The sequence below is a fragment of the Engraulis encrasicolus genome, chromosome 11 (assembly GCF_034702125.1).
Source record: "Engraulis encrasicolus isolate BLACKSEA-1 chromosome 11, IST_EnEncr_1.0, whole genome shotgun sequence".
NCBI lineage: Eukaryota > Metazoa > Chordata > Actinopteri > Clupeiformes > Engraulidae > Engraulis > Engraulis encrasicolus.
The window spans coordinates 41,877,687-41,900,879 of NC_085867.1; the positions used below are offsets into that span (position 1 = coordinate 41,877,687).

General features: G+C 43.1%; 2 protein-coding genes across 8 annotated transcripts in view; both read left to right on the plus strand.

Annotated features, from left to right (window-relative positions):
* Positions 1-17,929, plus strand: part of add1 (adducin 1 (alpha)) — a 41,481-nt gene extending 23,552 nt beyond the window's left edge. For 2 of the 7 annotated variants that reach the window (XM_063210656.1, XM_063210659.1), the window contains 8 exons: positions 2,411-2,506; positions 3,056-3,151; positions 3,298-3,315; positions 5,330-5,416; positions 6,162-6,321; positions 6,939-7,328; positions 11,756-11,890; positions 15,634-17,929. In XM_063210656.1, coding sequence (XP_063066726.1) covers positions 2,411-2,506; positions 3,056-3,151; positions 3,298-3,315; positions 5,330-5,416; positions 6,162-6,321; positions 6,939-7,328; positions 11,756-11,890; positions 15,634-15,947 — 1,296 coding nt within the window. In that variant the 3' untranslated portion in view covers positions 15,948-17,929. Of the gene's footprint in view, positions 1-2,410; positions 2,507-3,055; positions 3,152-3,297; positions 3,316-5,329; positions 5,417-6,161; positions 6,322-6,938; positions 7,329-11,755; positions 11,891-13,787; positions 13,823-15,633 lie in introns of those variants that run through there. The other 5 variants (XM_063210660.1, XM_063210657.1, XM_063210661.1 and 2 more) reach the window with 5 other exon arrangements.
* Positions 17,930-17,959: 30 nt separating this feature from the next.
* The window catches only part of nop14 (NOP14 nucleolar protein homolog (yeast)), a 30,712-nt gene continuing 25,478 nt past the window's right edge, over positions 17,960-23,193 (plus strand). Inside the window, exons 1-7 of the mRNA XM_063210663.1 lie at positions 17,960-18,843; positions 19,475-19,661; positions 19,793-19,927; positions 20,114-20,255; positions 20,486-20,631; positions 22,354-22,485; positions 22,855-22,977. Of these exons, the coding sequence (XP_063066733.1) occupies positions 19,482-19,661; positions 19,793-19,927; positions 20,114-20,255; positions 20,486-20,631; positions 22,354-22,485; positions 22,855-22,977 (858 nt within the window). The 5' untranslated portion in view covers positions 17,960-18,843; positions 19,475-19,481. The remainder of the gene's footprint in view (positions 18,844-19,474; positions 19,662-19,792; positions 19,928-20,113; positions 20,256-20,485; positions 20,632-22,353; positions 22,486-22,854; positions 22,978-23,193) is intronic.

Here is a 23,193-nt window from a genome sequence, read left to right on the forward strand (position 1 = left end):
ATCGACATCTGTCCCTTAACTCTATTCAAATGATTATCTCTAGTGGGAAAGTGCGAGTGTTGTGTTGTGAGACTCGTGACCAGTGAGTATCTCATGTTTACCTGTCCATTCCATCCAAAGCCCTTTCTCCATGGAAACACCTCCTCATTCAGTGCTAATATGCTAAAGCCAAATTCTGTAATTAGCAGATAATAAGCCATACTCATGCTTAGCCCCTTTAGCCCGCTCCATGCTAGCTTTATTAGCCCGATAGCATACCCCTGTTAAGTGCTTCCAAATCCCTGCATGACAGGAAATGAAATGCTAATACATCTAGCATCGCCTCATTTCAGCAGTTAATGAAAGTTGATTGTTGAGCGTAGGGCTTTTGTTCTAAAGTTTTCTCTGTTATATCAGCTGGATTAATGGTAGGGACACATTACATTTTTTTATTATTATTATTGTTTTTCATCACTGTCGACTATAACAAAGTCGCGGGGTGGAAATCAGGCTGATACTCTGTAATATCACCAGGCCATTGACTTATTAAATTCACCTCAGGAATTTAGACTGATAAAGACATGAGTTGACATGAATATATTTTCATATTTTTTTTACTACTGAGTAGCCTGTAGTATAATCACTTGTGTACGGATGTTAGTCTGTCTGGGTGTGTGCCTGTCTGTCTGAATGAATGCATGGTTGGATGGATGGATCGATGGGTGGGTGTGTGTCTAAGTGGAGTTGAGTCTCTTATGTCCATTTTTCCTGACGTATTACTTTGCTGATGTCTCACTCGAGCTACACAGGGCTTCAACACTGCTTCGTAAGCCAGCCATCCATCCACATATCACTCACTCACTCCCACCATCACTAGTCATTCCCCTCACCACTATCACTCTGCTTCCTCATCTGTGTGATGCTTTACGTTTCTCCTCTGTGTGTCTTAATGTACCCCTCTTTGGTGTCTGTAGCACACGTAACAATGATGATGATGGCGTGGAGGAGGAGAAGGAGGAGGAGGAGAAGGCGAAAGCTGCTATGTTTTCACCACGTCACTTTTGTCTGTTGTCGAGTAAATGGGCTAGCATTTTGTCACCGCGGTGCACAGACATTTTGAATAGACCCCTAACTGATTTCTCTCGTGTACTGTACAGTTCAGTCCATCAGGAGATGGTGAACAAATGATAATGATGTCGGCCTGTTGCACGGCCTGCACTTTTGCCCAAATTGGATAACAAAAGAGGACATTCAGTGGTAGAGCTAATATGCTATAGTAACTATAGCTGTTAAATCAGGCCTATCCGACTACCAGAGGCCTAGCTCGGTTAGAATCGCTGTTACTGTAATGCACAAGTTTTGGGGTGGGCCAACAACATTTTTTTTCATGGCCCATCCGTTTTGTTAATGCCTGAGGTCTGGATAGACCCAGAGTATATAGAGTATACAGGGCTGAATAGGACACAGTTGAAATGCATGGCTGTAGCTGTACACCATAGCTGTAGTTCTGCTCCAGCAAATCGTTCCTCACGAACTGTCATCACTTGGTATGTGAAGTGTTTTAGTTTCTGATGAATTTTCACAAGAGTAGCAGCATTCTTTATACTCTCTTTGTTCATTTTTTTTAAACGTATGAGTGCTTGCCAAACCTTTTAGAGTAGATAATTGAGAGAAAGGAAAGGGAGACAATATTGTACGTGTAGAACTCTTCTGTAAATTTGAAAAGATCTTCAAGTGCAGTACTGCCTCTGTCGTGCCGAAAAGCGAGTCCCTGCCAGAACACGAGTGCCCTCATTGAAACCAATGGCATTTTTTGAGAGAAAATTATACTAATTTTTGCAGAATGAATTACATAATTTATGAACTAAAAATATGCTTATGAAACATTACTCGTCCTCCACTTAATATGAGCTATTTCAATAAAACCGTAACATTTGTTATGACAATTCTTCGAATCTTTTATGGAAATAATACTGAAATTGTAACCAGCTCTTTGTAATACTTCCAGAAGGAATGTAGATGCTTTATTGATAGGCTTTCCATCTTAAATTGTGTCGGATTTGTCTGCAAAAATGGGTAAAAAATATCTGAAAAATTGGTCATTGGTTTCAATGAGGGCACTCGTGTTCTGGCAGGGACTCGCTTTTCGGCACGACACCTCCATTCCCTTTGTTTCGATTAGTTTCTGATTGCTAAACAGACTACCAGCAGGTTGGATTTGATTTATTGGTTTCAGTTACTACATCATCATTGGTTCCCTGCTCTCTGATGTTGTTTTTTTTCTTGTTTCTTCGGTTTCCGTTATGATATGCATGCCATCATATGTTTTACTGTGTTAAAGCTTGTCTGTTGTAGATCTGTTTTTTTTGTCATGTTTTGTGCATTAGAAGTGTTTGGCGGCCATTTTAATTTGTTTATTTGAACCTTACAGTGGACGAAGGAGGAGGGGCTACGGCAGGCTGCAGTGGCCAATCAGTTTGTTCCGCTCAACACAAACCCCAAAGAGGTGCAGGAGATGCGCAACAAGGTATGGAATCCCCTGACACCGAGCTAGATTATGTTGATTCGTCACAATTAATTGATTTATTTAAACGTAGTGCAATGCAATTGTAGTACCAAGAGGACTGAATGGAAAATCACTGGGTCTTTGAAAAGGTCACATGAAATAAGCCAATATGTAATATCCATGGAACTACACTCAATTTTAAGTGAGTCACAGGGACATTTTAAATGGGTGGCATATGGCCCGAGGTCCACTAGTTGAACAGTGATTTCAAGTGGGCAAGTGGGCCTTGAAATAATTTTCTAAAAATCAAAATAATATTTGTGTGTGTGTGTCGCTGTTGAGTATTTATTTGACTTGTATTGTTTATGGGATCAAATATGGGCTCCGAACAGTTGTGAACATTTCAAGTGGGCGTATGGGATTTTTTTGGGCAGCTCCAAGAATTAATTCAGTGTAGCTTATCCACATTTTCTGATGTCTGAAGGGAAAGTTTTATCGCAATTATACTTAGTGTACAGTACACGGCACGCTATCTCACCAATTATGCCATTTTATCTTCTTTTCTTGTAGATCCGGGAGCAGAACCTGCAGGACATAAAGACGGCTGGTCCCCAGTCCCAGGTGTTGTGTGCTGGTGCTGTCGTTGAGCGCTCTACCTTCAACCAGGTCAGTGTCCACCTCCCCCTCCCCCTCCCCCTCGCCTGTGTGCCTGCTCTGCCCACCCCTGTGTGCCTGTCTCCAATACTACTGGTTGCCACAGCCAGCCAGTGCTTGTTTATTTATTTAACTGTGCCATTATTTTCTGACTGCAGAGGGTGTCTCTCTGGCAGGTAAGTATACTACGCTGAGATGCGTGTGTGTGTGTGTGTGTGGCGCACAACTCCTCGTCACACTCTGAGGTGGTTTTTGGTTGCGTTTCTGGCCACTGAGTTTGGTTTGGTTTTGTTTGTGGTAATAGCACGCCATGTTTTTTTGTCATTGTAATCAGGTTGACAACAACTTAACTCAACTCAGCGACTTACGTTCACCTCCATTTCTACATGAACGACGAGTTTGCATGGCTCTTTCAGCAACATTTGCCATGCTTTTTCCTGAGTTCAGCCAGCTGTTTTTTCTGACATTGAGTAGTTTTTAGTGATGTGTGCACATGAACTATTCGACCTGGTTCTAATCTTTGTGGGAGATCACAGACAATGTCTTGGATCAGAAGCAAAACAGCAGTTTGAATCTGTGACTACTATCACAGATCTCCAACTGCTGCTCTTTGCTTTTAACAAATATTCAAGAGTGTGGCCATCTTGAAATCAGCCTCGTCGTTCATTTTGTATGATGAAAGACATGCACCTTCACGGCAACTTTCAACCCTTTATAGGGAGGGAAAGTAATCTCATCGCCCCCTGCTGGCAACGTTCCAACCCCCTGCAACAAATGAATGTTTTTTTTCTTTGAAAAATTACATCTCGGCCCTGACGACGAAGTAGAAGTAGTGGCAGTCATATTATGGGCATGTTGGCCCGTTTTATCGAACCAGGTGGTAAAATGTTCGGTTTTTCACTGATCTGAGCTGATTTTAATATTCTTTAAAAAGCTAATACAGAACTACACTGACTGGCATGTGTGGCTTGTTTACTCCATGTAATTAGCATAGCCAAATTAGCATAGCCAAACATGAGCCAGAGAGGTGGTTACTCGTCACCACAGAAGCCATCATATCTACTAGAGAATTTAAAACCATACCAAAATGATCGCGTGTATATATGTGTAATAAGAAGACAATGTGGAACTCATAGGATTACAAGAATGTGAAGATATGCGAAGAACTTGCGTTCGTTCGCGTTCATTTGTTTCTCTGTGTTGTCAACGAGGCGCGAAGCACAGCATGCTGGGAGCTGTAGTCCGTTTCCGACCAGATTGGCACAATTTCTATTTTTCTTAAAAGGGCAAAAAATGACTTGAGATTTTCACAGGTAGTAGTTCATGCTATTGTGTACGCTGAAAAATGTGTCTGGTGTTATAGTTCCAAGTCATATCTTTGTGGGATTTTTTAAAAAACTTGTCTATGGGAGTTTCAATAGGATCACCCTGGTGTTTGGAACGTAACCGCTAGGATCGCTGTTTTCCACTTTCCCTCCCAATAGTATACTGTGTAATGATCCAGTCAGGATGATAAAAGATGGAAACTGTCATTAGGTACTGAAATATCTTTTAATTAAATATCTAGAGCATTCCATCACTTGTAAATTCCAAATAATATCCGAGGATACTTTATTCCAAATGCCCAGGAAATAAATAATAGTAACAAGATGATTGACGATTAGCATGTAACATGCTGAGTCATGCTATAATGCATGATTCAGATCTACTCATTCTGTTGCTTCCGTTGCTTGAGTCGGTTTCATTCGCTAGTCTGCATGCATGTGCCCATATGACTTTGAGAGACTGTTTACGTTGGGTGTGTGTTGTGTGTGCGTTCTCTGTCATTTCTGTGTCTCTGTCTGTCTCTCTTTATTTCTGAATGTGTGTATGCTTGTGTGTGGTGGTGTGGCTGCGAATGTGTGTGTTTGTGCCTGATTGTTAGTAAGCCAGGGACAGTTAGTGTACTTAATCCTGTGTTCTCAGTTATAGTGTACGTGCATGTACATTTCAATAGAAGTGATTATAGGGCTTATTTACCATAAAGAGTAGTATTATAATAGAGTCGTATGTTGGGGAAAGGGGGGGGGGAGAAGAGTGCGTGCATGGCTGTGTACTAGTGTACTGCATGGAGTGCTGTGCGGAACATGCCGGGTGGTGGTGTGGTGGTTGGGTGCTGTATCCTCCTCCTCACCCGGTTTACTGTTGCAGGACGCCCCTCTCTCTGACTGTACGGACACTATCGATGGCCTTGATCTCTCTGAGCAGGGCTATAGCCCCGCTAGATCTATTAGAAAGGTACATGAACAGACCAAACTAGCCGATTGCCCACAACTCTCCTTGCCACCTGTTGTAGCATTTTTCCTCATCTTTTTTTTGTTTCTGGGCAAGCCATATAGTCTCTGGTTCACTAACAGCATACACGCACATGATCAAGGCATAATTGTACTTTTCTGTTCTACTGACTGCTGGTATGTTCATAATTACACTCTTGGAAGTCACCCTCCGGTCCGTTTCATCATGATCACTTTTACAAATCTACCATTATCCCTAATATAGCTCATTCCACGAATTGTGATGCCGTTTCCTCAAGTATGCAGTGTTCTGTGTGTGTAATTAATTAAAGTTCTGTGTTATATAACACTCCAATTGTTTATACACCGTATTAGTGGTTTGTACCGAGATGTCTTCGAGTTTCAATGTTAATACTGTTTGCCTTTTCTTGTGGTACCAAATTGTCGTTTTACCATCCCCGAACGTAACTGTGTAGCCTAACTACTGTACATAACTGTCAACTTGAATCGTGAACTGCTAATTAACTTACTTGTTATCATGAATAAATATTTGCCCTTCTCTTTAAGGTATTTTTAATAATAGTAGTAGTAGTTACATGTTGTCCTTGTATTGTCTATATATTTCTACTCATCTCCACAGTAGCTGTCCACAAGTGACGCTTCAAACTCAAATTTTAAAATAATTTCGTTTTTTGACTGCTCTCTCTCTCTCTCTCTCTCTCTCTTTCTACCTGGGTCTGTCTGCGCAGGGTGAGCTGGTGACTGCTTCAAAAGCCATCATTGAGAAGGAGTACCAGCCGAGAGTCATCGTGAGCAAGACCGGGCCCAACCCCTTCACCAAGATCAACAACGAGGAGCTGGAGGAGTACCACAGGGAGGTGGCACTCAAGCAGAAGGAAGGGGAAGAAGGTAAGAAGACATCTCTTCTCTCTCTCTCTCTCTGTCTGTCTGTCTGTCTGTCTCTCTCTCTCTCTCTCTCTCTCTCTCTCTCTCTCTCTCTCTCTCTCTCTCTCTCTCTCTCTCTCTCTCTCTCTCTCTCTCTCTCTCTCTCTCTCTCTCTCTCATGGCAAGGTGTTCCAGGAGAACACCTTTTATATCTTTTTGTAGGAGCTCAATTGTACATAGATGAACCAGTTTAGTTAGACATGTTTTTTTTTCTACTCAATTATTTAATTTCCTGACATGTGTATTGAAGGTGGTGAGATTTTGATGTCTACAAATTGTAATAAATGTTTGAGCTTTGGTGTATCTAGTAGGTCTGCATTATGTGATGTGGAATTAGCCAGACCCCCATGTTGAGGCATCTCTAAAGTACCTGTAGACATGTTTAGTGTATTTGTTCATGTATGCTTTTAATGGATTTTCGACACAATTTTGTCATTTTGACGAATAGCTGAGAGGTACTTTTGCTGTCCCTGCCCTCTGCTGAGTGACTTTTTTCACCTTGCCACAGAGGCACGTTTCCAGACGTTCATTCTAGCTCATCTGGACCTAGGAAGAGAACATGTTGTGTTGCATCCATCCAGTACAGGTTGAAAGTAGGAGCCCTTCCAAACCCAGGTCAGCAGCAGCAGCAGCAGCAGCGGTAGCAGTAGCAGCAGCGTCCAGCCCCTCTCACTTCCCCGTGGCTGGGGAGGTTTCAAGGGTGACCCTGAGCGAGCCGGTGGAGGTGGAGGTGGGAGCAGTCCGAGAGCCTCAGGAGGCGGCCATCTTGGCGGCCCCTCCCTGCTCCTTCGCCCCGAGCCGAGACAGGGAGTTGAGCGTGGCCGACTCGGCTGAGAAAAGCGGTTCTCCGCCAGGAGCGGGAGGTGCCGCCGCCTCGGCGTCCCCACACTCGCCCCACAAAGACTTTCACTACGCTGTACTGCGCGCGCTGAGCTCCAACACGCAGATCAGAGTTGACAGTGAGTCTGCAGGTACTGACTGAGGAGCTGGCTGTGTCTGCCTGACTGCCTGCCTGACTGCCTGTCCGACTGCCTACTGTACTCGACCCCCTCAAGCCTGCCCCCCCCCCCCCCCCAACAACCCAACACCCCCACTGGAGCCATCGTCTCTTCGGCCTGAGTCTGATTCTCCCTCCCTGTCCTCCCCACTGTCTGTCGTCCCTCCGTAATTCACTTATCCTGGTAAACCAGCTCCATGCACTTTACTTCATTTTGTGCAGAGGGTCTGGTTGTGTGTCAACAACCGGCATGGTTTGTCTCAGGCAGAAATTTGCCTCAGCAATCAGACTGAATGTTTGTGAGTGATGACCTTGATTGTATGTTGGTAAATGGGTGAGGCCAGCATTGAAGCAACAGTCCACCCAGTTCTCCTTGAGTAAAATTATTGAGTTTTACATTTCTCCTGTTTTTCCCACAGTTCTCTGAGTCTCGTTGTATTACTTCCAGTCCTAAGTTAGCTGGAGTTTAGCGTCTAGCTTCTAGAGTCCTGTTCAATATTACATGCTAGCTTGGAGGTTCAAGTTGCGTCGCAAGACTCTGAGAACTGCTGGAACAACAAGAGAAGGGTAAAATTCAATTATTTAACTCAAAGGGAGGTGTAAAAGGAGCATATTGACAGAAATTGTGAAATGTAAAACACCAGCGTTTTGATGATTGGTCAGACAAGATTCTGCCAGTGACAACCCAATGATATGAACGCACCCATTCTACAAAACGAATAGCGCTAGTAGAAGCTCGTTTACCAGACTATAATCCAATGCCCCCCCTCTTCTCTCAACTCGACTCAAACCTGTGCGCTCTCCTTCCCCACTCCCTTCTCCCGCCTCTCCAAAATGATTTCGCCTCACAATGATTACCTCCGGAATCTGTGATTTCACTGTTCACTCATTTGTCGTGGTCATAAGAGAGCAGGACTCCTGAGGCAAAAGTGGGCAAAGGGAATCCTCCTCTTTTTCTAACCTGGATTTGTTGTGTGCTGGGTGACCTTTTTTTATTTTCATTTTTTTTTTAAACGTTTTTCGTTCTTTTGTTTTTTGGCTTCTTGTACTAATAAACACATCTTGTGGAACAATGGGACCATCATTAGGCCCATCCAGGAGATGTTGGTGATTGTGTATTTCTAAGAGGTGGATTTTGGGAGATGCTTCCTCTTGTGGGTGGAATCGTTTGACTCTTCTGCCATCCCCCTCAACCCGCTCTAATCAGCCCTTGCATTCTTCTCTGGTTTGGTGTGTGTGTATAATGTGTTTGGGTTTTGTGTGTGTGTGTGTGTGTGTGTGTGTGTGTGTATAATGTGTGTGTGTGTATAATGTGTGTGTGTATTATAATGTGTGTGTGTGTGTGTGTGTGTGTGTGTGTGTGTGTGTGTGTGTGTGTGTGTGTGTGTGTGTGTGTGTGTGTGTGTGTGTGTGTGTGTGTGTGTGTGTGTGTGTGTGTGTGTGTGTGTGTGTTTGCTCACTTCACTGGAAATATGACCGTTGCAAACTGATGAAATGAAATGAATGGCAACCGCAATGAAAGTGAGGCCTTGCCAAATCTTCTAAGATTGATTTTTGATGTTTCAGCAATGCTTTGCTACAGGATAACTGTGTTGCTGCAGTACAACATTTCAATCAATATTTTAGACTGATTCCTTTTCCGTGCCACAGAATTAATTTTGCATCAGAAATGATCACAGGGTTTCATGTGGAATCAATCAACAAAAAATTTGAATCCATTAAACCGTGACTAAATTGTTGTTGTAGATGATCTGTAAAAAAAAAAGAACCAAAAAAACGCTAACCTCTTAGCCTGACTCTCGCCAGACACTCACAAGTGTCTGGAGAACCTTCCGATTCGCCCTGCTCCCAAACCGCCATGCAACCAACATTGTTTATGGGTCAAAGAGGAATTGTCATTCAGTGTAACGGATACCTTCTGCTGACTGTAACTGTAAACATGACTCTTTTTATTAATTAATTAATTAAGAAATCATCACCATCATGCTTCAATGACTACCGTCCTGTAGCACTGACGCCCATAATCATGAAGTGCTTCGAACGGCTAGTCCTGTCACACATCAAAGCCACCCTACCCCCCACCCTAGACCCCTACCAGTTCGCATACCGAGCCAAGCGATCCACGGAGGATGCAATTTGCTCTGCCCTCCATCCAGCCCTCACCCACTTGGACAATAAAGACTCATATGTGAGAATGCTGTTCATTGACTTCAGTTCAGCATTCAATACCATAATACCACAACAACTCATCAGAAAACTGGACAAACTAGGTTTCAGCACCTCCCTCTGCAACTGGCTGCTGGACTTCCTGATGCAAAGACCACAAGCAGTACGGGTAAGGAACAACACCTCGAGCACCCTGACCCTGAGCACGGGGCTCCGCAAGGCTGTGTTCTCAGCCCCCTGCTGTTCACGCTGCTGACACACGACTGCACAACGACCCACAGCACTAACCATCTAGTGAAGTTTGCGGATGATACAACACTGGTGGGCCTCATCACCAAGGGCGATGAGACTCACTACAGAGAAGAAGTAGACCTGCTGGCCAGATGGTGCAAAGACAACAACCTCCTGCTGAATGTCAACAAGACCAAGGAGATTGTTGTCAACTTCCAAAGGGTCCAAAAACAACTGCCACCACTGACCATCGACGGCGATGCTGTGGAGAGAGTGAGCAGCACCAAGTTCCTTGGAGTGCACATCAGCGACGACCTCTCTTGGACCACCAACACTACATCACTGGCGAAGAAGGCCCATCAGCGTCTCTACTTCCTGCGCAAACTAAAGAAGGCAAGTGCTACCCCCTCCATCATGACAACATTCTACAGAGGAACCATAGAGAGCGTCGTGTCCAACTGCATCACAGTGTGGGGAGGAAGCTGCACGGAGAAAAACAGGAAGACACTCCAGCGTGTTGTGAACACAGCGAAGAAGATCATTGGAGTACCACTCCCCTCCCTGCAGGACATTTACACCACACGCCTCACCCGGAAAGCACTGATGATCATCAAAGACACAAGCCACCCTGCACACAAACTGTTCAGCCTCCTGCCCTCTGGAAAGAGGTACAGGCGCCTCCGTTCCCGCACCACCCGGCTGGCGAGCAGCACAATGCACCAAGCGATCAAGATGCTGAACACTCAACCCACTCTCCCTCCACTGTCAGCCTCTAGCCAGCAAGGCCACTGACAACCCCCCCCCCCAACTGTCAGCCTCTCTAGCCAGCAAGGCCACTGACAACCCCCCCCCCATCCCCCACCACCATATCTGCGACTGAACATTCCACCTGCACTACTATACTTGTGACTGAACTTTCAACCTGCACTAACTCAAAACATGCACTCACACACACACACACACACACACACACACACCACACACACACACACACACACACACACACACACACACACACACAACACACACACACACACACACACAAGCACACTGCACTTTCTGCACTAAACCCAACATACACACACTGACACACACACACACACACACACACACACACACACACACACACACTACACACACACACACACACACACACACACACAGACACACGAACACACACACAAGACGCACACCGCACCTTCTACCTGCACTAAACACATACAAACACACACACACACACACACACACACACACACACACACACACACACACACACACACACACACACACACTGCTGCTGGTGTACTTGACAGACCTTTTTATATTTATTTTCTTCAAAATGCTACTATTACCATATCAGAACGCTATAAAGGACTTTTTTTAGGAAAAGCACAAAAACACAACAAATACCTCTTAATGTATGTCCTCTACAAGTCTTCTGTTGTCCAGTCTTGCACTTTAAATGTCTGTATGAGCACTGTCTATGTCCATACTGTCTTAAGTCCATGTATAAGTACTGTCTATGTCTATACTGCCTATGTCCTTACCTTAATTAGTCTATGTCTGTATGGGAAAGCAAGAAATGTAATTTCAAATTCTTTGTATGACCAGTGCATGTAAAGAAATTGACAATAAAACCTACTTGACTTGACTTAAAATATTTTCCAGTGAATTCATGAAAGCCTCTGCTGTCATCCATTCACTTGAAACAATTTTAAAAATCATGTTGTTTTTTTACAGTTGCAGTCAGCAGAAGGTATCCGTTACACTGAATGACAGTTCCTTTTTGGACGTCTTTGACCCTTATGCAATTTCAACTTTCAACCTCATTAAAAATGGCAGGCAAATGTTTTTCCAATACAGACCGACACATATGGTGTAGCACCAGATGAATGTTCGTAGAGCAAGGCCGTACCCATTCATCTGGCGAGAGTCAGGTTACTAACCTCTAACCTCACCAGTAAAATAGCGGTTGTCTGAAAATAACTTTGCCTGGCTCCACAGACGCCTCCCAGGAGGGTGAAGAGGGAGAACGTGAAGGAGAAGTAGAAGGAGATGGAGGAGACGCAGTGGAGCAGGAGGTGAAGGAGCAGAGCCCCACCTGCACACCCCCCAGCACACCGGTCAGGCCAGAAGAAGGTGGGTCCCCACAGACAGACAGACAGACAGACAGACGGACACAGAGACAGACAGACAGACAGATAGGTGGACAGGTGTACAGCGCGGTCGTCGTTTGGTCGGCCCTTCCTCAGCATGGCTCCTCTGACTTTGACTTAATGCTCGGGAAACAACCCTTACCCTAGGAATGCTTTCAAACTTCTTGTCTTGTATGTTGATTGTTCTTCCCTAACCATAGGTGTATAATATTGTCTTGTATTGGTAATAACAGACCAAGAGGTTTGAAACACTGTGATGGTGTAAAAATTAGACACAAATGTAATTAGAGAGGGTGTTTTGTTAGATCATATACACTTGGAATTACTTCATAACTATTTTACTCACTGTGAGGGAATAGTAAAAGGTATGGTAACCTTTTGGTGCAGATGGGATGGGCGGTAATCTGGCTGTTGACTATTTGCTATTAAAAAAGTGACTTAAATTAATAGCTTGTGGTATTTCACCTGAAGTGTTTTGCTTCATTAAGGTTCATAAGTGAAAAAGTAAAATTAATAGGAAGAGTGAACATGCAGAAAATACAGCCTGCAATAAAATAAAATGACTGCAAATTGTTAGAGTAGATGGTATCCGTGATATCACAGGGAAATGTCACTTTGATTTATATACAGTATATATTTTACTAAACAGACAAACCGTGCCGCTTAGGGTTCCTTCTATTTTGTCTGCTTTTTATATAATTTAATTTTCCCCTCTTGGTCTTTATTATCGTTGGATTATATATATACCTGTTTCACTTTTCATATGGATCAAAACAGATTTGAAAATTACTCATTTGTATCTTTTTTCCCCAGTTTTGAGTAATTACATGAATGAGAATGGGGCTTCCCCTGTACCGTGCTCTTTTCAGACAAGTCCTTAAGGACCAGCACAATTTGTTTAAAGGGACACTGTGCAGGAAATGGTCAAAAAAGGTACTGCAACTATGCTGCTTATTGAAATTGGGCTGCCTATTGCCAAATTTGACCTTTACATGAAAGTTTACTAAGTGTTAAACAAATATTTTCTAGTATGGTCCAAGTTCAGTCATTTTTGCAGCTAAAAATGGCTTTTTTTGGTAATTCAAAATGGCGGACCATGGAGAAGATCCCCCTTTTTATGTATGAAAAGTGTAATTTTTCCAGTCATAATGAATACTTAGAATTTGATGGTGGTGGTAAGTATTCATGAAAAAGGCAACGTTAGTGAATGGGCAGCATGAATTCTGGAAATCAACAACTAAAAATCTCACACAGTGTCCCTTTAAGCAACACAAAGCAGTTTTTGGTCTTTGATCACCCTGTAGGTTGGAAGTGGTATTGCCTCTCATTCGAACTGTGGAGAGATGCTTCCAAACTTGCATAGTGAAAGTATTCCCCATGAGGTGTGGGCAAGTGCTTTTCCTCCCTGTTGATGAAATGCTAAAATGCCTTTTGAGAGTGCATTTGAAAGCTTGGGGGAAACGGCTTACTGTTGCTTTAACTTGACCAGTCATTTGCATTGATCCAACATCAAGCAAATGCTATGCTAGCTTCACCCAGGCTAGTGCAAGGAACGGCTCAAATATCTGAATCAAATCAGCATGCCCTCGTTTGACAGGTATAAACTAATCCACTACCTTATTCGGTTTTGTTACTTGTCTGAATATCTCTTCACATCCATCTTCTCATACTCATCTCTCTGGGGTCTTGTAAGAATGGCTTCTGCCCATTCTTTTTTCTCCTTACTGGTGGTCTGTTTTTTTCTGTATTTTTATTTAACACTTTTTTCTGTTTGTTTATTTGTTTGTTTGTTTAACACGGTGGCTGTGGTTTTTTGACTTGCATAGACATTGTTTTTTCCACTTGTGCTCTTTCTTCTTTGTGGCTGCGTTTACAATCAGGAGAAGGAAATGCAAAAGAATACCTGTTGCCCTAGTAAGTATGGTTCCTCCCCTGTGCCCTGCCCCTCACCTCTGCCCTTTTTGACCTTGACCTTTGCCCTTCACGCTTGTGTTCTGGTTGTAACCTCTCTGCATGGCTTCATTCTCATTCCGCTCTCTGCCCTTAATCATCTGATGGGGTTGATTCTCGCTTCTTTTCTGTTAGATGCTTAGCTTTTTAGAACGCGCTCTCTTATTTTTTCTTTTTTCTTTCACACAACCAAGAAAATATGCGAACACACACACACTAGTCTGTACGCTTCTGTTTTTCCTAATGTGTCAATCTTAAAGCCCTCTGAAGATGGGCTCAAGCTACAGGATTTAAAATGTTTTCTACCAACACATTTTTAGCAATCACACACTGTTTTAAGATCAAAGAAACCCCCATCGGTTGTTCTGTATCTGATGTTTGTGTTGTAAATGTCACCAATGCAGAACCTATAAAGTTATACTTCAGCCATGAGGTAAAAAATCCTGTAGTTCAAGTCCATCTTAAATGGGTCAGTTTGTCTAGGCATATTTCCATTTATAAATACTTGAAATTCCCAAAAATATGGAGTCTATCACCACTATGAGGACAGTTTCTCTTTGTCTCATATTACACAGAAAGGGATTCAACGAGTTGAAAAAGCCTGAACTGACAAGAGTGCTTAAAGGCGGACACAGCAACATGTCTCTTATCAACCTATAGATTTTACATCACCCTTTTCTCCCTAGTTACATCCTGTGGTTTTGAAGTACACTGCCTTAGTATATTGTCTAAAGTAGGTTGCGTTTTAGTAGGTGAAAAGTATGTTAGTGGCCTGTGACCCAGGTAATGTATGTGGACAATTTTATATTTCTTTCCCAGACAAGGTTTTCCTGAGGTACTATCTGTACCATGTAGTAACTGTACAGTAGAAGTGTGTTTGTGTTTGCCTTTACAGCTTGTGAAGCTTTGAGCATTGCATAACATGCAAAAGCACAGTACTGATGACAAGACACAATTAACATTTAATACTATTGAAGCGCCCAACGTAAGCATTAGCAATTCAAGTGTCAGGTTTTATATGCCGTTTTTAATGAGTGTTCTAACTTCTATGCGTTCCAGTGTCTAGAAAGATAATTATAATAAAAGAAATGAGAAACCAGTCTACCTGTTCAGCCATATCACACTTTTCCCAAAAAATAGCCACACATTTAATCTGGGTAAATAGCTAAAACTCATGAGTGCCAGTTGTAATCATTTTAATTTTGATCAGTGTTCCAAAATAGTCTGTGAGCATACAGTTATGATATAGGCGTTTTATCCTTTAAAATGGTCAAATTAAGCATTGAAGTCAAACCATTTATGGTGGTTATGGTCTTGTACAATCTCTTCTCTACTACTGTTACCAAACTTACATGTATCTATTGGCTACTCCCTAGCAGCCATAGCCACAGACCATCTCAGTGCAACTGTACATATATATTGATTTTGAAGCATACTGCTTGGTCTGTTTAGTCAAATTCAAGGTTTTTTCGATTAGTCAAAATTTTTCATCCATGAAGGTATCTCAGATTCGTATGAAAATATTGGCTCATCTAATTTTTCAGCCCAATGTTACACATCAGCGAAGTCCGCTATTGTCCAAGTTCAATAACTCAATTACTTCTGCATTGCTTATATGCTTATGGTTTGTTTACTGTAGTAAAGTAGCTTGCTATTGATGAGTTATTGTGCAAGTCCTCAGCAGAATGTCCTTTAATCTAGGCGCCACACCCCACACGCCAGCATACACAGGTTTGTCTAACATGTCTTCCCCTCGCTGCCGCCACCCCTCCTCAGAGTCTCAGCGAGAACCGACCTTCAAGGATGAGAGTGACGCGGCCACACTGAGACAGACCCTCCCTGACCTGACCCCGGACGACCCCTCTGAAGCCCCCGCACTTCCTGCTGAAGAAGACTCTGGCCCCGCCCACACCGACCTCACTCAACAAGCTGAGGGGGAGGAGCCAGGTTGCCCTGACGACGCCGGAGAGCAAGACCAAGACCAAGACCAAGGCAGCGACGAGTCGCCAGGCAAATCTCCCTCCAAGAAAAAGAAGAAGTTCCGGACACCATCTTTCCTGAAGAAAAACAAAAAGAAGACGGAAACCTAGACAGATGTCTCTTATTATTTTTCTTTGCAGGTGGGGGAAAAATGAGAAGGCCTCATCTTACTTCAGTTTTTAGTAGTCCACTCCTTTTTTATATATATACGTTATGAGCTTATTTTATGTTGACCTACAGTACAGTGTGTGCCAATTTAGGGTTTTTTGTTTTTGATTTGAGAGAGAGAGAGAGAGAACGAGCGAGGAATTGGGAGAGAGAAAGTGTGAAGAATTGCTTTGGTTTTCTTTGAGTAATGGGTGAAGGCATCCAGTCTGGTCCACTATGATTTCTGTGGCTTCTTTTGCATGTTTGTTCTTCGGCCCACTTGTAAAGTGAGCCATTTTAATTCTACAGTATTTTTTAGAAAACATGGATAAACCCAATTACCGGTAATCATCAGTAGAATGTATTGGGATTGTATGAAATTGTACTCCAAGTGTCTTTGGAAAAAAAAATGAATGCAGAAAATGACCTGTGAAATCATGTCAGACATGTTATAAAATAACCCTTTTAATAAAATACAAACTGCACGGTGCTAAATTATATATATATTACATACAATTCAGTCAATATTAAGTGTTGGCCATATACATTGTCTGTGTACTGGGGTCCATGCTTCTTTACCTATTGACTTGTAAATTACAGAAATAAAATGAAGAAGAAAATTCTCAAGAAAGTGAAAATATGAAGGAAAAAAGTAAAAGGTAGAAGTCATGAGCAGTATGCATGCATACCTGCAACACCCAAGGGAAAAAACAATGAAAATGCAGTTTTCACTCTATTTCACTAATCTGAAGTAATTGATTAAGTAGAAATGTTTTATTTACATCTATTTTGATTATTGAAACTTGATGCAGCTTGTAATTGATAAACTGTAGAAAGCTGAGAGCTATTTGTTCTTTATTTTATTCTTTGTTATAATTTGAGAATTTTCTTCTGGTACCACTACCACCTGATCAAATCCATTGGGCCAATGTCACCATAACCCATGTCAATCAGTCACTCAACTTACCAGGGACTGTGATGTTCTTGGGACACCAGATTTGAACAGAACCAAAAGAATGTTTCACCATGTGGAACCAACTCACAAAGACGAGTGAGGGGGGAAAGACCAATGAATTGTAATTTCCCCCAATGAGTACTATGTTTTGACCCGTAGGAAGAGAGTTGCAGACCATCGTTTCGGTCAGTTATTCTGTGAATGTGAGTTTTTCCTCAAATTGAAAGAAACAGTAAGCAAAGGTCCACGTACAGTAATTGTGATCTTTTCCTCTGGTGTTCTGTTCTAAGGAAACAAATGACTTGAGAATCTGCCAGATCTACGGGTTAAGTAAAAAACAATAACCAGAACCAAGCCTGTGAAACTAAAAATAAGCCAACCTGAGCTTCTGTGTGCTTTTACAAGATAAGAAAAGCAAGAAGCATCTGAGCCAAACTTAACTCACATGATTTAATGTCTATGACAAAACCACTAGCTGTCTCCTGTCACAGCCCTGGTGCTCTCCACTCACAATGTAGGAGCAGGTGGCGTCCCAAACTGAGTTAGGGTACTTTGATCAAGCTAATGTATTTGAACTGGAGGCTGACATATACGAGACTGGACCAATTATTATCACACTAACACAGCTTGGATAGTAGACCACTGATGAATCAGTATGTATCTGTGCAAATTGACAGAGGTCTTTCTTACAGAACTGCATGGCATTTAACGCTTACACTTGCATTGTTTTTTTCCCCTCTGTACATTCAATCTGTATCCCTGTTCATAATGTGCTCAAATGCTATTTTGCATAACAACACTGGCATAGTAGTTTTGTTTGTTTGTTTTGTTTTTAGTATTTAGATTATGTTGCTGTACAGACGCAGCTATGTTCAGCATTTTGTGCCCTGGTTTTATTTCTGTGTAGTACAATTATGAGATTACATCTGCATTTTCATGGAACTGTTTTATTTGTGAATCCATGAATAAAACTTCCTCCTTACAATCCCACTTTTGGAAAATGTGCACCGAGTGGTATGTTTATCAGGAATGGGAAATATTACTTATCTCAATCGAGCATAAGTATATTCCATCCATATGTGCTGTCGGCCCATGGTGATTCCTTAGATATACCCAGGAGTAGATGAGTTCTGATTAATTGCTTTATTAGACAAATAGCCTATTTGTAGAATTGACTGTGTCTTCGAGAGGGCCAAGATGAGGTCCTACATTGACAACACTATCATTTGTATTTTGACAAGAAAGCTCACCTGGGAAACTTCAACTCTAATTGTCATTGTGACACAGCACTCCACAGCACACAATTGCATACTGCACACAACAAAATTGCATTAATGCCTCACCCGTGCAAGGGGGCAGACCGCAATGGCGCCCCAAGGGAGCAGTGTGGCAGGATGGTATCATGTTCAGGGTACCGCAATCATGGATGGGGGAGAGCACTGGTTAATTACTCCCCACCACTACAAACCTGGCCGGTCAGGAGTCGAACTGGCAACCTTTGGGCTACAAGTCTGACAACCGCTTACCCATGACACTCTAACCACTTATAGATGTCATAATTTACTATATTGTCTACCCATTAAATTGGGTGTATAAGTATGAATATAAAAGAATAGGTCAGATTTAAAACATTGAGAAACATTAAAGCAATACTATCCTGAGAGCTGCTTGGCAAATCTTGTTAGAATTATTTGTGTCTGGTCAGTTGGAGGATCCCCGCTAGGTGGCGACAAAGGAATTTCTGTAAGCCTACCTCTTGCCCTTTCACCTCTGCTTTCGACCGTGACGTCACCAGCTCTTGTGGAAACAACGTGGGTAACGCAAAGGAAAATACAGTAGACTTTTTGGACTGCAAACTAGCTAATGTTTGAATATTTCTCCGTTCTGATTACATAAGTAATCAGGTAAGTTGACATAGATATATCCGGACTTTCATTCCCTAACAGTAAAGGCGTTTGCGACATAAAATACACCCTCTGAGTGAATGCTAACTTCGGTGTTTTGAGTAAAGCTGTTTCCACTTTGGTTCAGAAAAGTATTGCAATACTTTCCCCAAATGCATCATAAACTTGATGTATTGCATCAAAATATGTGTCAATTCCATGACGACCACACTGTTTGACAGTCCTTCAGATCACATGTTACAAGTGTTCAACTGTGTTGTTGTCCTCTCTGGTTGTGGATGATTCCCTGATTGACGCTCCCAACCCAGGACGCTCCCATTTCATCTCGCTCCCACTAGCCAGACTATCGGTACCACCGCCATATGACGGAGCTAGTTATGTTGTTGATGTTAGTTTTTTGTTTCTAACCCTAACCCTAACCTTAACCCTAAACCTAACCCTAACCCTAACCCTAACCCTAAATTGCTTGTATGTGGCAGTATATGATAATACGTGAAATATAATCGGGTGGGACCGCACGTCCGGGAGTGATAGAAACACCTGGGACCGCACGTCCGGGAGCGATCTCAGTTGGGAGTCTCCATCCCCTTACCTTGTGGATAGCTTCAATACGTGCTTTCAATTCCTTTAGATTGACCATGGGGAAACCACAAAAGAGGAACATTGCGGATAAAGTCCGCAAATTCAAGACATCAAAGGAGATCAAGAACAATCCATTCGAAGTGAAAATCAATAGAAAAAAGTTTGACATCCTTGGAAGGAAGACCAAGCACGATGTTGGACTGCCTGGCGTATCGAGATCCAAGGCGATCAACAAAGTAAGGAGAGTGCACGTGCATTGACTGTGCAGTTTGACAACTTATACTTGTTTACAGAATTGACCAACATTGAATCCGCCTGCATGACTTCATGAGCACATTCATTTACACGTTCTTTTTTTCCTTTTCAGCGTAAAAATACACTATTGAAGGAGTATAAACAGAAAGACAAGGCTAATAAGTTTATTGACAGACGATTTGGTGAATATGACACCAAGATGGCACCGGAGGAAAAAATTCTGCAGAGATTTTCTATGGAAAGACAGGTATGCAATATCTTATTTGTCTGACCTTAATTTCTTATGACAATTCATTTACACATCAATTTCCTGAACTACATTACTTTGTAGACAAAACAATTAATGGAATTAAGCACGACTTATTTACTGTATGCGTAAAATTAGCTGTGTGAGATGAAATCTTATCTGGTCCTTACTTAAATATCCTTGTAGCGGACCTTGGATAAGAAGGACCTCTATAACCTAAATGAGGATGAGGAGCTGACCCATTATGGCCAGTCTCTGGCTGAGATGGAAAAGTTTAACGACCTGGTCGAGAGTGACAGTGATTCAGAAGAGAAGGGGCTCTTGTCTGGTAAGTGTACACAATCAACCACTGGTTGCTTTTGAAAAAAACTTGAAAAAAATTATTTTCATTCCTGAGAGCTCACCCCACCTTTTCAATACAGTGAGCTTGTTGGAACCATAACAGGTTTGGGCTTCTGAATTCACATCTCAGCCCTCCCTGGGCCATAGTCACTCTGTGCTTATTAACCATTTTTCTGTTTTCCTAACGCTTGTCACTTCTCTGTGGTTCCACACTAGCGGAGTTGACGGCGTCGCATTTCGGAGGAGGCGGTGGTCTTCTGAGGAAGAAGGCCCCGGGAGAGAAAGAGGAGGACGGACCACAGAGAGCCAAATCACGACAGGAACTCATTGAGGAACTCATCATCAAGTCCAAACAGGAGAAGGTTTGTTCTTGTCGGAAGCTACGTTAAGTTTTCAACTTTGGAAATTGTTGCTAGATTGTAGGACATCTGCAATTTGGCCTGATTAGAGTAGAGAGTAGAGAGTAGACTTTTATTGTCACTATACAAATATAGCGAGATTGTGTTTAGTAGCAACCCACAAATGCCCACAAAATAAAAGATTAAACAGTAAATAAATAATATATAAAAATCCATAAAAATCCATGTGCATGTCACAGTATCGATAGTCCTGAAGTATTGAGGGGGGGCAGGTGACGTATTGCGTTCAAGAGTCTAATGGCAGTTGGATAAAAGCTGTCCTTCATTCTCGTAGTGCGGGCACGCAGAGTCCTAAAGCGCCTGCCAGATGGTAGCATGGTGAAGAGCCTGTGACCAGGGTGTGTGTGATCTTTAAGGATGTTTAATGCTCTGTTTGTGCAGCGTGTATGGTGGATCTCCTCAAGTGTGGGTAGTTGGCACCCAATGATTCTCTCTGCTGTTTTAATGATGCGCTGTAACATCTTCTTGTTGTTGTGTGTGCAGCTGGTGTACCAAGATGTGATGCTGTATGTAATTACTGATTCAATTGTACACCTGTAGAAGTTAGTGAGCAGATCTCGTGGTAGCTGGGCCTTCTTTAGAGTGCGAAGGAAATATAGCCTTTGGGATCCCTTTTTAGCCATTGCAGAGGTGTTGGCGCTCCATGACAAGTCCTCGCTGATGTGCACACCCAGGAATCTGAAGCTCTGTACAACCTCCACTGGCTCCCCTCCGATGTTGATGGGTTGGTGGTAGTGGTTGCCCTGGCCACACCGCCTGAAGTCCAGGATCACCTCCTTCGTTTTCTTGGAGTTCAGGTCCAGGTTGTTGTCTTGGCTCCAGTGTGCCAGCTGCTCCACCTCCTCTCTGTAGGCCGTCTCGTTGTTGTCAGAGATCAGGCCAATCACGGTTGTGTCGTCAGCAAATTTAATGATGGTGTTTGTGCTGTGCTTAGGATCACAGTCATGAGTGAAGAGGGAGTACAAAAAAGGGCTCAACACACATCCCTGCGGCGCGCCTGTATTTAGGGTGATAGGTCTGATTGGTGATTGTCCATACACTTGCCATTTTGCATGTGCAATTTCAATGTGCATGCTATTAAGCAGGAATTTGCTGGAATTCACTGTAACGTTTGTTGTTGTGTAATGGAAAATATTTTTTATTTTGACTTGCCAAATAGTCATGGGCAGTCATGGGTGAGCGGTTAGGGCGTCAGACTTGCATCCCAGAGGTTGCCGGTTCGACTCCCGACCCGCCAGGTTGGTGGGGGGAGTAATCAACCAGTGCTCTCCCCCATCCTCCTCCATGACTGAGGTACCCTGAGCATGGTACCGTCCCACCGCACTGCTCCCCATGGGGGCGCCACTGAGGGCTGCCCCCTTGCACGGGTGAGGCATAAATGCAATTTCGTTGTGTGCAGTGTGCAGTGTTCACTTGTGTGCTGTGGAGTGCTGTGTCACAATGACAATGGGAGTTGGAGTTTCCCAATGGGCTTTCACTTTCACTTTCACTTTCACAAATAGCAGGTCTTGGATTATTTCAATGGTGTGGTCTGTATCCCTGTAGAAATCAAAATGCATCACATGCATTATTTCACAAGTAGATACCATTACACTGAACATTGCGTCTGTAAACTTCAGCATGTTGTAAGCACCTGGCTTACTGTTTGGCCCTGTTTTTTTCCAGAGAGAGCGGCAGACTCAGAAGGAAGAGTCCCAGGTCCTGACCCAGAAGCTGGATGAGGACTGGAAGTCCATCCAGGGCCTGCTGTCGCATAAAGGCTCAAGGGCCAGCAAGGAGGAGGCAGAGAAGCCCAAGGTGAAGCTCGAGCAAACTAAGATGATAGATCACAGTTGATACTCATACCGGTATACCAAAGTTGATGGACTCAACTGCTGATGGCATTTGAGAGGTTTGCATATGTGAGATTAGTCATAAAATACATGGATCTTGTTGACGTCTGTTACTGTCTGTATCTTTTGGCCTTTGTCTTGTTTGATGTGCGTTTTGGTCTATATCTTCTTGCTGCAGTTGTCCTAATTGTGTGTGTGTGTGTGTGTGTGTGTGTGTGTGTGTGTGTGTGTGTGTGTGTGTGTGTGTGTGTGTGTGTGTGTGTGTGTGTGTGTGTGTGTGTGTGTGTGTGTGTGTGTGTGTGTGTGTGTGTGTGTGTGTGTGTGTGTGTAACAGCTGGATGAATATGACATGATGGTGCGTGAGCTGGGCTTTGAGATGAAGGCGCAGCCTTCGGAGAAGCTGAAGAGCGAGGAGGAGCTGGCTCGGGAGGAGAGAGAGAGGCTGCAGAAACTGGAGGTAAGAAAGTGGACCATGGGGGCTGTGGCGCAGCGCGATAAGCCTCCCACATTTGGGCTTGCATGCCCACCCTCGGGGACCCCGGTCCGAGTCCGGCCGGGGTCATTTCCCGATCCTCCCCCGTCTCTCTGCCCCATTCGCTTCCTGTCACCATCTTCAACTGTCCTGTCAAATAAAGGCATAGAAACCCATAAAAATATATTTTAAAAGAAAAAA